The sequence below is a fragment of the Pelodiscus sinensis genome, chromosome 20 (genome assembly GCF_049634645.1).
Source record: "Pelodiscus sinensis isolate JC-2024 chromosome 20, ASM4963464v1, whole genome shotgun sequence".
NCBI classification, from domain to species: Eukaryota; Metazoa; Chordata; order Testudines; family Trionychidae; genus Pelodiscus; species Pelodiscus sinensis.
In genome coordinates, this window is record NC_134730.1 from 14,142,380 (window position 1) to 14,157,630 (window position 15,251).

Sequence of the window (15,251 nt, forward strand, 5' to 3'; positions counted from 1 at the left end):
AAAGCCCTTTCCTACAAATAACCCTTGCTTAGTAGCACTACCAGACGCCAGCAGAGAACTGACAAATGTGTCCAGCAATATGAGTTCTATCAGGCCTCTGCATGCAAGGTTTTCTACAGGTTAGAGATAGCAGCTCCCCAAGTGATAGGTGCCATTTAACTCAGACAATAAATCTAAGTGTTGATCTTCTGTTGCTTTGCAGAATACATGACGTCTCTTCATTCTCTGAAGCTGTTAGCTGGCAGAATATTCTATTGCCTTTAGGAAGCGCTCATCTGACAGTTTTCTTTAACATTGTACTTGAGAAGGTTGTTGTATCCCATAGTTTGCCATTCACTCTTATTTTAGGTCTGTAAACACACTGAGTTTAAATTCCCCTGTAAACCAGAAGGACACAGGAACTCCAAGAGGCAGGTGGGAGTCTGATCAACGCTGACTCATTTTGAAAAGGAGGAAACCTTATTTCACAGTAAAGTTTATGGATCCAGCTGACCTCTGTTCCCCAAACTATTGAAAGATCCTCCTGAAGCCATCTATGCACACTTGTCAGACCTTGGATGGTAGCACATTGAGTTAGTTGGAGGCAGCAGTATCTTTTACTGGTTGTATGGTGTCTTGGTTCATGGGCACAGGGTAGAACAAGATGTTGGGAGAAGCAACAACTCTGCTTTGTCCTGTCCCTGCACCCCCATATGCATATGAATGCTCTCCTGCACCACTTCTGACCAATACTGCGAGTTTGTTTCTCAGTTTTCAGCTGTGGCGTGAAGTACTTGATGGTCTGGTGAGCCGCTCCCTAATGCTGAGATCCCTGCTTGGCATGCCTGAGAAGGACATTTATGTAGAAAATGTTCCAGAGGAAATAGGTAATTTTATTGTCTTAGCACACCAGATTTTAAGCCATTTAAGCAGGTTTTCCTAGGCCTTTTAAGTGGATTTTAGGTAACTTACTGAGATTCAGCTGAAATGGCTGCTTGGGCACTTGCCCTTTGTGAGGAAATATATCAGAAAAAGAAATCCAGTGTATACTACTTACCCTGATTTGCAGAGTGGTCTTTTAAAGGCACAGAAATCTTTTGACTTAGCATTAATACTTGTATTTTTATTAGCATTTAGGCCTGTTTTTTCACTCATATTATCCTTTGCATGCTACCCTGCTGCACAGTTATAACTTCTTATGTCCATCCTTAAGTAAAACTATACCTGAAAAATCAATGTATTTATACGTATGCTAGTTTGCAGTATGCGTCCATAAATCTCAAATGGAGAATACAATGCAATATGATGTATTTATACTGTACAGAGGCATTGGATTTGCATCTCTGTGCTAGGGATGTGAAAGTTACAAACAGACTCCCAGTATGCACAGGGAGCCAACTTAAAAGTTGGTAAAGTGCGTGCACTGGCTCCCGAGGAGCTGTCTCCCTCTTCCCCCCCGCACTGTGTAACTGCTGAAATTTTCAGTGGTTGAACATTTACTTGATTGAACACATTTTAACATCCCTACTCTGGACTGGATCTTGAAACACTGGAATTGTTTTGTTTGCAGTGGATCTGAAGCAGATTGCTAAAGGAGGAAAGGAGGACCGGAAAGTCTTGCAGAAAGAAGAGAAGAAGACAGCTGGGGGGAAGGAAAAAGAGGATAAAAAAGGAGCAACAAAGTCAACAGGAAAAGACAAAGAGGTATGTAGTGGGAGCCTATAAGATGGAAAGTGAAGAACTGGTTTCTGTGAGGATGTGTGACAGATGTCAAAGGTGTGCTTGTAAACCTACATATTCCTGTGGAAAAGTTGATTTTCTCTCTTTTGAAAGAACGGCGGTCTCTGATATGCAGCTGGCTCTGCAATTTGAGGGATGCTATCTTTGTCTTTCTTTCTGTGTATGATCAGGAACGGCCAAACAGCAGGAAGACAAAAGGGAAAGATGAGAAAAGAGTGAGAACTCCAAGTTTTTCACGGGAGGTGAAAGAATTAATACAGCTGGATAGCATAGAATCAGACCAAGTAGATGCTCGCCAAGAACAAGTAGATCCTGCTGTACTTGAGAAATACCATGAAAAACTTTATGTTGAAGTAAGTCTGGTCTTATCTTTCCATGTTTCTTGTTCTCGTGTCTTATTTTTCACCTTTTGTCAGTTGCTTTCAATCTGTGCTTTCATACAACATGCAGTCAACCTGTGGTGTTCCTTGTCAGGATGCTGTGAAGAACAAAACTATAACAGGGTTCAAAAAAGAACTAGGTAAATACATGGAGGATATGTCCATCAATGGCTATTAGCAGGGCTCGCCGAGCAGCGGTGACCCCCACTTGCCAGCCGCGCGGTTCTGCGCTCTACGCATGCGCAGATCGCTCTGCGCCGGCTCTTCCGGGGTGTAATCTACTCGCCACAGGCAAGTAGATTACATTGTTTGTCAAGCCCTGGCTATTAGCCAGGATGGGCAGGAATGGTGTTCCTAGCCTGTTTTCCAGAAGCTGGGAATGGGTGACAGAATCAATTGATGATTACCTGTTCTATTCATTTCCTCTAGGGCACCTGGCATTGGCCACTGTCAGAAGACAGGATACTGGGCTAGATGGACCTTTGGTTTGACCCATTATGGCTGTTCTTATGTGCTGTTTCCTTTTCTTTACTTTTAAGCTTATTGTGGAGCTAAGTGCACAGTTGAACATTTGTTAGCATGGGCTGTGAGGTGGTATGTCTCCTGTGTCAACTGCTCCTTCAGCTGGAATGATTCCATCATGTATTCAGATGCCTCAGTTCTGACCTTGACTTTCTTCAGCATGCTTACAAATACTTGAGGGATCATCATCCCCAATTATGTCAGATAATATTAAACATATTTTCTTTTAGTTCAGATAGTTCCTGTTAGGGATAAAATATGTAAAATCCAGATATTTCTTTAAGCATTATAAGCACCATGTTGGCAGTGTGTATATAAGGTAAATGCCTTTGTTTCAGTCAATCCCCTTCACAATCCTTTATTATCATATTTTCATTAAAATAGTGTATGCATTTTTTCTGTTCTAGGTCTATAGCCTGCTGGATTCTATGATAGACAGTATGGTTTTTCTACTTGAAGATCTAAAGAGGGATGCCCAAGAGCAGAAGAGTGAAGCATTTTCTGTCTAAAAATACATTGTTGTTGTTCTTTCTAAAGAAAGAAATATCCATGTTTATACAGATTAAGTGTAGTCTCCTTTTCTTCATGAATCTGGCAAAAACGACTAAAAAAACCTGACCCTTTTCTCATATTTTGCTATTGGAGATCCATCCCGGCAGATATTCCTGGGTCATCTGTTATTTCCACAAAAGTCATTGAATAGGGAAAGTTCAGTACATTGGAGTGTCACAGACTCAGAAATGGTTCAGACTAAAAGAAACTGGAGAAATTTTGCCTAAGAAAGAGAGCTGACAAGTTCCAATATATCAAGACACATTGCTGGTCTTTGGTTCTCTGTCCCCTGTCTTGAAAGCCAATGAGGATAGAAAGAATGTACCAATTGTTCCTGAACACAACCATCATGACACCAACACAGAGAAGTGTCATTAGAAAGCCATCTCTTTTAAAAATTTCATGTCTCCTTGTGTCAGAATTTTACTTGGTTGAGCTGAATTGAAGTTGGTGGAGTTAAACTGAGCATGAATTTGCCTCACTTCTGTTAATTTTCTGTAACTATTTCAGTCCTAGGCTTTTTCCTCTGATGTTTTTGGAGTGAGTTGGGGTTGTATTTTTTCCCGCCATGAGGCCTCCACACAGCTGCTTGCCATTCCTCCTCCTGTGGCTTGTCAACAGTGGAGCCCTTCATCTGTAGCTTGGAGTTGGGCAGGTTAGGATTTGGAATCCAGGACTTACATAGAGAAGCTTCAACCTTTCGATTGCGTGTGATCTTTTTTCCTGTTTATTCCTGCTCAGGGTTTGGTTGAACTGACAGAACATGGCCTGCCTGTGGAAAGGTCGTCCTCTTTCTTGTACCTGGCCTTCCTACCTGAGCTGTCCTAACACTCCATCATTAGACAGGAGCATCCCCATCCTTCCCTGCAGCATCAGCCATGCTGTACTTAATATAGTCCAGCCGAAGAGCAAAAGTGAGCACTTTTTATGATGTTCCCCACTTACGTGGAGATAAAAACAGCATTCCCCTCTCTGTGTGTGTATGTAAACATCATCCCACATGATGGGATCATCATGCCAACGAGATGGGATTCTCATGTGAAAGTACTACCATGGCATTCAGTCACCTGCTTTCTCCCCTTTCCTTCTCCTATTTATACAGGGTTCTCCCTCTCTGTTGGTCTTAGCATATGTCTCTCTCTGGCCACCTCAATGGACCTGTGTCTCACTGGCAGCTAAATCTTATTCCCCTTACCTCCAGAACTGGTCCCATTGGAATTAAAATCAGTGGAATTGACCTGAGTGAAGAGAGCAGAATTTGGCCCTGTTAGCCTCTCTCTGATCATCTCCTCTCCTTTTGTGTTGGTTTGTTCTCCATGTGTGTCAACCTGTGTTTTTCCTGCTGCCTCTTCTATCTGGATTTTTTGGTGTGTCTGTCTGTTGCAATGACATCTTTTTGTGGAAACTTATCAATTCCCAATGTTATACCCACACCATTTAGCCTTAGGACATTTTTCAAATTCAGAGGAAGCTGGGACATAGAGTATCTCAGCTTGACACCTTGTTACAGAAACTTGTAATTTTCCCATTAAAATGGCTGGACTCTGTAGACTAGAAAATACCTTGGTATTATGAAGAAAATGTATCAATATGTTAATTTACATTTGCAACATGTCTTGAGATTTCTTGGTTAAAGGTTAAATTCAATGTTACTAATATTATATATGCACATACTCTCACAGTAGCACTTGTATTATCTGAGAAAATAAATTCCTTTTACTCCATTCCATTAAGATGAATAGGGTACAGTTTTAGTTTAAAACCTTTACTTCATTATTCCTTTGTGGTAGGCCACAAAGGAATAATAAAGAAAAGGTTTTAAACTTTTCATACAGGGCCTCTTAACCAGCAGATAGAGATGAAAAGAAAAGCAAGGCTTCCCTGCCAACAAGGCCGACTTCTCCATTAGGAACAGTAGGCACAGTGTCTAGGGCCCACGATACTTTTAGGGGCCCACGAAAATGTTTTAATTTCTTTTAAAATCAGAAGAAAAAAATGAACTTTTAGGGTCGAATAAAATGTTTTAATTTTTTTCTCACATCAGAAAAAAATGAAACTTTTAGGGCCCACGAAAATCTATTAAATTTTGCCTAAAACAGAAAAAAAATGAAGTATTTAAGGTTATTTCAAAAATAATTTTAATATTGATATTATTATGGAGGAAGGGGTCCATGAAGGCAAAAGTGCCTAGGGCCCATGAAAGTCATAATGTGGCCCTGCCTACCAATACACCTGTCTTTTCCCTCTAATGAGCAGTCAACCATCAGGTGTGGAGGCAGCTCTTTTTCTGCTTGCTGTTGAATGTTTGGTCTTTGAGCATGCATTTAGGGGGATTCTGCTATAGGAGTACATGCAACTCATGCACATCAGAGTAGAGTCTTGAATAGCTATGTTAAGGCCACACATTCACTCAGTACTTCCTCAGGATTGTGGTCAAGGGCATAATTGATGGCATGGATGTGATCTTTCCTCAGATCCTGAGACCACACCTGCTACTTCTCTGTGCATTTGCTAATCTTTACCTCAGAAACAACTTCCCAAAGAATTTTTTTCACCACTTACAAACTTGTCAATGAACCGTCACAAACAAAATCAAACCCCTACCTTCACAATTCCCCTGTGCATCAGGGTGCAGTGTATCCACCCATAATGGCAAACCCTAAATTGTCTGTCTATCTTAGGTACCTGTATGACCCCTGTTACCGTTGGCCCTGAATGCCTCACAATCTTTAATGTATTTATTTTCATGATGCTGCTGGGAACAAGGGAAGTGCTATTATCCCTATTGTATAGATGGGAATTCGAGGCACAGAGAGATTAAGTGACTTTCCAAGGTCACACAGGAAATCTATTGCAGATCAAGGAATTAAATCTTGTGACAAACTCATCCCACTCACAGATGGTCACAGCTGCTGCCTGTTTGGCTTGAGGGAGAACCACATCCCAGATAGATGGTCAGTTTGCTGTTTCTTCTCCTCCAGGACTCCTAAATCCAGTGATGATGGGCTCAAAGTGCATCTGTTAGCGCAGCCTAAGATGGTCACCTTTCACCTGGAAGAAATGGCTTATGCCAAACTGAAGCTGAAAACATCATCCTCAAGAAATGTGCCCTCCTCCGGGAGGCACTCCACTTCGGGATCCAGCTGCAAGAAGTGAAAAATAGCTGTGTGAGTGTAGGCAACAGCAGCCTTTATGTTGGCAATTTTGGCAACCAGGAGCCCCAGAAGATTCAGTGCTTAAGACTGACAGAGCGGGATGGAGCACAAGTAGAACCACAGCTCCGGGCATCATTCTGAGACGTTTTGTAAGGAAGGATTTAAACACTGGTTCTCCAGTGACAAGCCCTGCACATCCTCTGCTAGGTTAAGTGCTGGAGCTGCAAGTTTGACTGTGAGCACTTGGCAGGAATGAGGCAGCACGTTACCAACCTCAACAGTGATGCCACCAGCCTCATGTGCACCAGTGCCAGCACTGGTTGATGAACACATGACAATCCTGAGAGATGTGCTAGTGGAAGACTCCGTATCTCATCTAGGGATGTCTCCTCTGCACTGAGGCTGCAACCAGTATCAGCTCCTCCAGCACTTAGGTCAGACTACAGCACCCACCGTGGGATAAGATTTACTCCTTATCACTTTCGTCTGGTCTCTCCTTTTTGCTGATGTTGAACCAAGATCCTGTTCCCTTTGATTGGGACAGGGCCTCACTGGAGAGTCTATGTTCAGGGCCCCATCACAGGCAAATTATGTATGGTAATAGGCTGGCCAACCTCAGCCTGTCCAGGACCCATATAACATGCCTCCTTGGCCAATTGGCCACACTCAGGACTGCTATCACATGCACCCCAGAGCAGATCCCCCTATTACAGAAGAGACAGAGATTTTACCATGGCCTCCTATGTGAGACCGAAACAGAGCCCTCTGTGGTCATATTAAGGTGACACAGGAGGAACCTCAGCAACTACCCCAAAAAGTCATCGTCCCTGCATGAAGCAGTGGCACCTAACTCAATACAAGTACGTGACAACTTTAAAGCACTCTAGGGCTCTTTAACTCTGATCAATGATCCCTTTGGCATGGAAGCCTCAATGAAGGCATGATCCCTTTGGCATGAAGCCTCAAGCCTATCCTTCAAAGGAACTCTAGCAGCAGGACAGATGAGGGACTCCACTCTCTTAAAGACTTTCCAGGGTCACACTGTGAATACAAGGGATTTAAACTTCAGCTTATGTACAAGTACTAGCCTCAACAGAGGCAGGGAACACCATTCTACTTGCAGAGCTAATAGGCTGTGTGACAGGGCGCCTGCCCTACACTGGGCCTTTAAGCCCAAGGCTCAGGCCCCGAGCCTGAGGTAAGCTGGAAGACCAGCTGAGATGGTTAGGCTAATGAGCCCAGCTGCCAGCTATAAAAGGAGAGGCCCAGTTGCTGGAAGGGAAGGGCAGGGCTGACTGCAGAGGCAGCAAGAGCTCCTGGGAGGGATACAGCTGCAGGAGAGGGACTGGAGAGGGAAGCTCTCCCTCAGCAGTTGCCGGGGACTCCAGGAGAGGCCTGGAGGAAAGCAGAGGCGAGTTGGTGTCACCTGGAGACTACCTGCCGAGGGGATGCCGGCCTGGAGATCGCAGCCAGCGGGGCAAGGCCAGGGAGGAAGTGGCCCAGGGCAGGAGTGGGAGGCGCCCCTCTTAGCCCGAGAGCCTCGGTGGGTTTCGGCTAGCTAGCCCCACCGAGGGAGTGACCCTATACCCGGTTGCTCACAGGGCCCTGGGCCGGGACCCGGTGGAGTAGGGTGGGCCCGGGACCCCCTACCAGAGGTGCCCAGCTACGACGAGAATCTGTTTGTGGACTCGGCCTGTTTAAAGGGCCAGTATAAACTGCTGTGAAGCCGATGATGAGCAACCCATACAGACTGTAACTCGCCCTGAGATGGGCCATGTGAAGACAGTCAGGGGGCACTGAGGCTACTGGGGGGCGTGCGCCCCCTGACAGGCTGACTGCCCACTTAGACTACGTCTACACTGCACCATAGTTCAAAATACGAGACACAATTTGAGCTACGCAAATGGAATATCTTATTTCAAAATAGCTTTTTTGTAATTTGGTGCTGTCTACACCACCAAATTTCAAAATAACCCACTATTCTGAAACATCCTTTCCTCCTCGTGGAATGAGGTTTACAGGGACATTGGAATAGCGAGCCCATTATATTTTAAAATAACAGACTTGCTGTGAAGACGCAGGATAGCTATTCTGGGATACGCTAGTATCCCAAAATAGCATTTTAGCGTAGACATAGCCTTAGAAAGAGATCTTATTGTTCCAGAAGGATCCATCTGACTGGAGAATGGGTTGTACCATTTGACTGGAGAATTGCTAATATAGTTCCTATTTTTAAGAAAGGGTAGGAGGAATAACAGGTAGTTCGATTTAGGGCTTTATTTCGAATGCCCGTTTCCCCGCCGCATGTAGACGCGGGCAGTTAGTCCGGGCTTGTAAATTTTAAAAAATGGTGACCGGCTGGGAACATGAAAATCAACCATGGGATATTTAAATCCCGGGCTTGATTTGTAATTCCGAATGCCTACATTAGCCTCCCTAGTTCAAACTAGGGGGCTAGTGTAGACATACCCTAACAGATTTTTTAGATAAAGGACATGCAGTGGATCTAATCTACCTCGATTTCAGTAAAGCATTTGATACAGTATCACGTGGGGAATTATTGGTTAAATTGGAAAAGACGGAGATCAGTATGAAAATTGAGAGGTGGATAAGGAACTGGTTAAAGGGAAAACAACAGCAGGTCATACTGAAAGGTGAACTGTCAGGCTGGAGGGAGGTTACTAGCAGAGTTCCTCAGGGATCAGTTTTGGGACCAATCTTATTTAATCTTTTTATTACTGATCTCGGCACCAAAAGTGGGAGTGTGCTAATAAAGTTTGCAATGACACAAAGTTGGGAGGTATTGCCAATTCAGAAAAGGATCAGGATATCATACAAAAATATCTGGATGATCTTGTAAATTGGAGTAATAGTAGTAGGATGAAATTTAATAGAGAGAAGTGTAAGGTTATGCATTTAGGGATTAATAACAAGAATTTTAGTTATAAGCTGGGGACACATCAGTTGGAAGTAACAGAAGAGGAGAAGGACCTCGGAGTCCTGGTTGATCACAGGATGACTATGAGCCGCCAATGTGACATGGCCGTGAAAAAGGCTAATACGGTTTTGGGATGCATTAGGTGAGGTATTTCCAGTAGAAATGAGGAGGTGTTAGTGCTGTTATACAAGGCATTGGTGAGACCTCATTTGGAATACTGTGCAGTTCTGGTCTCCCATGTATAAGAAGGATGAATTCAAACTGGAACAGGTACAAAGAAGGGCCACTAGGATGATCCGAGGAATGGAAAATGTGTCTTATGAAAGGAGACTCAAAGAGCTTGGCTTGTTTACCTTAACCAAAAGAAGGCTGAGGGGAGATATGATCGCTCTCTTTAAATATATTAGAGGGATAAATACCAGGGAGGGAGAGGAATTATTTAAGCTCAATACCAATGTGGACACAAGAACAAATGGATATAAGCTGGCTATCAGGAAATTTAGACTTGAAATTAGATGAAGATTTCTAACCATCAGAGGAGTGAAATTCTGGAGCAGCCTGCCAACGGAAGCAGTGGGGGCAAAAGACCTATCTGGCTTCAAGATTAAGCTAGATGGGTTTATGAAGGGGATGGTTTGATGGGATAACACGATCTTGGTAATTAATTGACCTTTCACTATCAGTGGTAAATAGGCCAATGGTGGGATGATAGGAGTTACTATAGAGAACTTTTTTTGGGGTGTCTGGTTGGTGAGTGGTGAGTCTTGCCCACATGCTCAGGGTTCAGCTGATTGCCATATTTGGGGTCGGGAAGGAATTTTCCTCCAGGGTCGACTGGCAGAGGCCCTGGAGGTTTTTCGCCTTCCTCTGTAGCATGGGGCACGGGTCACTTGCTGGAGGATTATCTGCATCTTGGGATCTTTAAACCATCATTTGAGGACTTCAGTATCTGAGATATAGGTGAGAAGATTATTCCTGGAGTGGGTGGGTGAGATTCTGTGGCCTGCATTGTGCAGGGGGTCAGACTAGATGATCATAATGGTCCCATCTGACCTTAAAGTCTATGAGTCTATCTTTCTCTGTCACACACCCAGCATCCTCTCAGCAGCAGCTGGTTTGATAGGAATGTTAGATACCTGTGTGACAACCCCTTTTACCATTATACCTTGAACACCTCACAATCTTTAATGTATTTATTTTCACGACATTACTGGAAAGTAAGGAAGTGCTGTTATCCTTAGTGTATAGATTGGAAACTGAGGCACAGAGAGATTTTTTTTTAACAAACATAGCCATGTTTGAGTATACTATGACCTTCAGAAGCTGCCTAGCCCCTTTCCACTGGGTTTGGGCTCTAATCACCCCCAACAATTGGTGGCTAAACCCCAAGAACACGAGGAGGTTACCATTCTTAGCCTCTTTCCCAAGCGATTGAAGAGGGACGCATGAGGAATAGGCTGGGGAATCCACCTGACTCCGATATAAAGGACATGAGACTATACACAAACATACAGCTATCTTGCACGGCATTCCTAGCTGTTCTACAAAATCCAACTGTACAGTTCCTGCAAGACAACATATCTGCACTGTACTATGTAACCAAGCAAGGAGGTGCCAGTTCATCACCCCTCTGCCAGGAACCTATCCAGCTCAGACTGTGGGGTCACCATAATCCTATTGCTTTTCATCTCCTGGGAGGCAGCAGCAATCTAATAGACTCTCTCAGCAGACAGCCTGTCACCTACCATGAGTAATCATTGCTTTTGTCACCAAGCCAGTGTTCTATGGATGGGGAACTCCCATCACCGATCAAGGATAACACCAAGTTTCAGAATGCAGACGGAGCATGAGACCTGAGCTTTCTTTGTAGCATTGAATCGAGGCCTTTTACGTGCCTTCCCCCTAATTCGTAGGGTGGCATCCAAGATCAGGCTGCACAGAGCCACACTTACCTTGTACTAGTTGATACAGTTGTGGCTGACAGACCTACCACAGATGCCCATCCAGTCTCCTAGCCAGCTCCCAGACTGTCTGGCCCCAGTGTCTCAGAACCATGGTCAGATACTTAATCCAGATCCACAGATCTTGGCTGTCTGAGTCATACTGAAAAAGACTGCTCCTTGTCAGGTGTGGCAATCCTGATTCCTGTTGCTGTCTTCCTGCTCTGGAAGATTTTTTCCCCTTGAAAAATCCATCACAGCCTGTACGCAGAGCAGGTTCTGATTATGGAAGATCTTTGACTGTTTGTTGCATTTAAAACACTTTGCCTTTTGCTCAGCTCTGTTAAGTTGTGCCAGTCATGCTCAACTTGGAGTCATTGGAGCGTATGCTCCAATACATCTGTTAGTCTATAAGGTGCCACAGGACTCCTTGTCGCTTTTGCAGATCCAGACTAACAGGGCTATCCCTCTGATACAGTCATGCTCTGTCATCTTGCACCCAAGAGTATCAAAGTGTCTCAAAGGCCTGGTACATATTTACCCATAGATCAGAGAACCTGTGCTTGCATGGGACATCAGTACTGGCTTCCTGGAACCCTCCCTCTGAGCCTCCTTCAGAATGCTCATTACACTTTCACTCTGTCCCCGTGGTCTTTCTAGTTGCCGTAACACCAGCTGGGAGTCAGTGAGCTGCAAGCCCTCATAGCTGTGCGTCCCTATGACATTACTCAGAAACACGGTGGAGTTGAAACCTCATCCTATGTTCATCCTGAAGATGGTCTTGGAATTCCATTTGAACCAATCAGTTAATCAAGCTAGCTTCTTCCTGCAAACCCCACAAGAGAGCAGTACTTGTGTGTCTCCAGAGCCTGTCTTTATTACATCGACAGAACCAACCTGTTCGTACTGGCTTCTTGTTTATCCAGAGCCATCACCAACCACTCATAAGGTCAGGTGATTCATCACAGAGAATAGACTAGAGCACAATTAGGGCCCTACCAATTTTATGGCCATGAAAAATGGGTCACATCGCGAAATCAGCTTTCCTCCGTGAAACCTGATCTCTCCTGCTCCTGGGAGCCTGAAGCTACTGTCTGCTAGTCCAGCCACACTGGGGAGGGATAGGAGTTGTTCTTCCTCCTCACAGCCACTTTTGGGGGAGAGATCAGACATACCTCCAGAGGTGGCATGAAGTTCAGGGCTTCCTCCTCCAGTGGCTCCTGCCAAGCTGGGAGCTTTAATTTCTGGCAGCTGCAGCCGGGGTGCTCTGAGTGTCTGGGCCACCTACAGGCACAGAGCTTGGGGCTTCTTCCCCTCCAGTGGCTGCTTCCAAGGCTGGGGGCTTGTGTCCCAGCTGCAGGTGGGGGAGCCAGGAATTCAAGCTTCTGCCTGTTGGTGCTCTGGTGGAGCTTGGTGCAGCCCGTGCTTGGGGAACCCCTGGCCACTCTAGCTGGGGCTTAGGGCTTCAGTCCCCCTTCACTGTTCCAGGGCACCCACATCCCACTCCCACTGCTACTCTGGCAGGATCTTGGGGGCAGCCGGAACTCTGGGGTTCCACCCCGCTGCGCTGGCTGGGACTCTGGGCTTCTGTGTGCACCTCTCCTTGCTCCAGCCACGGGTTCCAGCCCTTCTATTGCTGCTCTGGCAGGGTTTCTGGGCTTTCACCTGCTCCCTGGTTCCAACTGGAGGCTCTGGGCTCCCAGCCCCTCCCTGCAGCTGAGACTTTGGGCACCTCAAACTTGGGACTTCTGCCCCCACCTGCTCCAGTCAGGTCAATCCAGGTTCAGGGACTCACCACCCACTGCTCCCACTAGGGCTCAGGAAGTGCCTACTTATGTCCACCTCCAGGAGCCGCTTCTAATTGCAGAAAGCTGGGAGGGCGCTGCCTTCAGAGAAATGAGGGTAGCAATATCAGAACTCCCCAAACAACTTTGCAATGCCCCAATGATCCCATTTTGAGTCAGGACCCCCATGGTTACAACACCATCAAATTTTAGGTGTAAACATAGGAAATCACAAAACTGACCAATTAAAAATCCCTCTGGCCATGACATTGGCTAGAATGGACCGTGAATTTGGTAGGATCCTAAACATTATTGAGGCCAGCTCACTATGTTATGAGTCCCTCCCAGTTCGATGTTATGGCTCACTCCATCAGAGCTCAAGTGGAACCTGCACCTGCTCCAGGAATGTGGCACCTAAATCAGTAGGGCAGCAGTGCATGGAGTAACTATCAGACCTTTGTCAGACATTGCACATTAGCCTTAGCTGCTTGGTCTGATGCCAGCTCCAGAACAGTGCGGCAATCACTATTCAACTAATGCAGCTGACACACCTCATTTCCCTCATCTTAAGGGCACACTGCCAGTGACCTACAGTGGGATTCACACAGATATATGCTTGAAGAAAGAAGTTACCAATCATACAGTACCTGTGCCTCTTTGAGATAGTTGGGTGCAGATCCCATAACCCACCTTCCATCCCTCACTTCTCACATTCCTCAGCAACCCCAGGCTTTGAACTGTGAGGGAATGGAAGCAGGGTCATGGCCTGTATGCCATTGCATGGGAGTACAAGGAGGCACAAGGCACCTGCGGAGCCCTTACAGACACTACCATGCAAATACTCCAATCCTGCATGTTTGGGGCATGGGTACCAGCAGTAGGATCTACCCGGACAACACCATCTCAAATAACTGCAGCTCATGCTGGGTCAGTTGCTGTTAGGGTTGCCAGATACTTTCACAAAATATCCCCAAAAAAATTCGTTGAGGAAAAAAAAAAAGGTCACCATGTCTTTAAATTCCTGTGCTAAATGTCCCCACCGGCCTTCTGTCTAAAAGAAAATTCTATTTTTTTTACCAGACAGGCGCCACAAATCCTGGACTGTCCAGGCAAAAACCAGATCAGACACCTGGCAACCCTAGTTGCTGTTTTCCTCTCACCTTTGGTGCCTATCAGCATCTGCTAATTTTGAGGGGTCTGATGACTCCAAGAGTTTATTTTCCCTTACAGTATCAAAGGGAGATGTGCATCCTTTGCTGACCAGGCAGGGCTCTTGAAAGAAACATCCCTTCATTTTCATTGTGTCCCATTTTCTCCTAATAGTGGTGGAAGCTAGATTTTTTGGCTTCCAGCTGTAGGGCTAGGGGGTCCATTTCATCTTACCTGGCTCAAATGCCAGTCGACTTTGGGGAAGAAGCTACCTTGAGCATTAAAGCTCAACAAAGTGCACCCTTCTGTGTACATAAGCCTCGCTCAAGAGAGGGCCATTCTTCAGCCAAAGGGATAATGGGTGATCTGGATCCCAAGCCGGCAAGCCACACAAGCCAGGTGGGTAGGGTGCCTTTTCTGCCTGCATGGGCATTTATTTGTATGTATTTAATAATTGATGGTGTGGTGTGTGAATAATAATGTACAGGTGACATATGGCTGTATCCCATATAATGTCAGAACACAGATATCCTCAAACAGAAAGTGAAGGTAAAGAAAAGGCAGTGCCTCAGACTGACCAGTTGGTATATAGGGGATTCTTAAGGTTGGTCTGTTGCCCAACTAGGGAAAGAGGATGCTGGTGGTGTCCTTTCCTATTTTCTCTAGGAGTGCATGCTCCAAATCACAGTCAGGAGCATAACCTGGCATACACCTATTCCCCTTTCCCCAGGGAGGCAGTCTTTCAGACCATTTCAGGGGGTCATTCTGATAAGACTCAGAGTGGGCCAGCAGGTAGCTGTTAGGTATTTTCCCAGATTATCTTCTGAGGTGTAGCTTGAGGCAGAATCTTTGGATCCATAGCCCAGCTTGATGTCAGTAGCCTGCTTCCCTGGGTCCTGGCGTGGCTTTGGGGTGGGCATAAGTGGGGTTGCTTTCAAAGCTCCCACTCTGCACGGTTATAGTGTGGGAGTGCTGGGGGAATTAATTACTGACTACCCACAGGGATGTCTCTGCACAGAAGATGAATTCTCGGGTAAGAAATGTCAGGGATTTCTAATATTTCAAACAAAAATTGAAACCCTGTCAGTGATTAATAGGCAGGGGCTGAGAGC

At 45.4% G+C, this 15,251-nt stretch overlaps 1 protein-coding gene across 5 annotated transcripts in view; it reads left to right on the plus strand.

Annotated features, from left to right (window-relative positions):
- MYCBPAP (MYCBP associated protein) overlaps nt 1-10,041 on the plus strand; it is a 35,109-nt gene extending 25,068 nt beyond the window's left edge. For 3 of the 5 annotated variants that reach the window (XM_075903764.1, XM_075903765.1, XM_075903763.1), the window contains 4 exons: nt 751-866; nt 1,550-1,683; nt 1,890-2,072; nt 3,029-3,183. In XM_075903764.1, the coding sequence (XP_075759879.1) occupies nt 751-866; nt 1,550-1,683; nt 1,890-2,072; nt 3,029-3,130 (535 nt within the window). In that variant the 3' untranslated portion in view covers nt 3,131-3,183. Of the gene's footprint in view, nt 1-750; nt 867-1,549; nt 1,684-1,889; nt 2,073-3,028; nt 4,088-6,154; nt 8,139-8,158 lie in introns of those variants that run through there. The other 2 variants (XR_012896865.1, XR_012896864.1) reach the window with 2 other exon arrangements.
- Nucleotides 10,042-15,251: the final 5,210 nt, after the last annotated feature.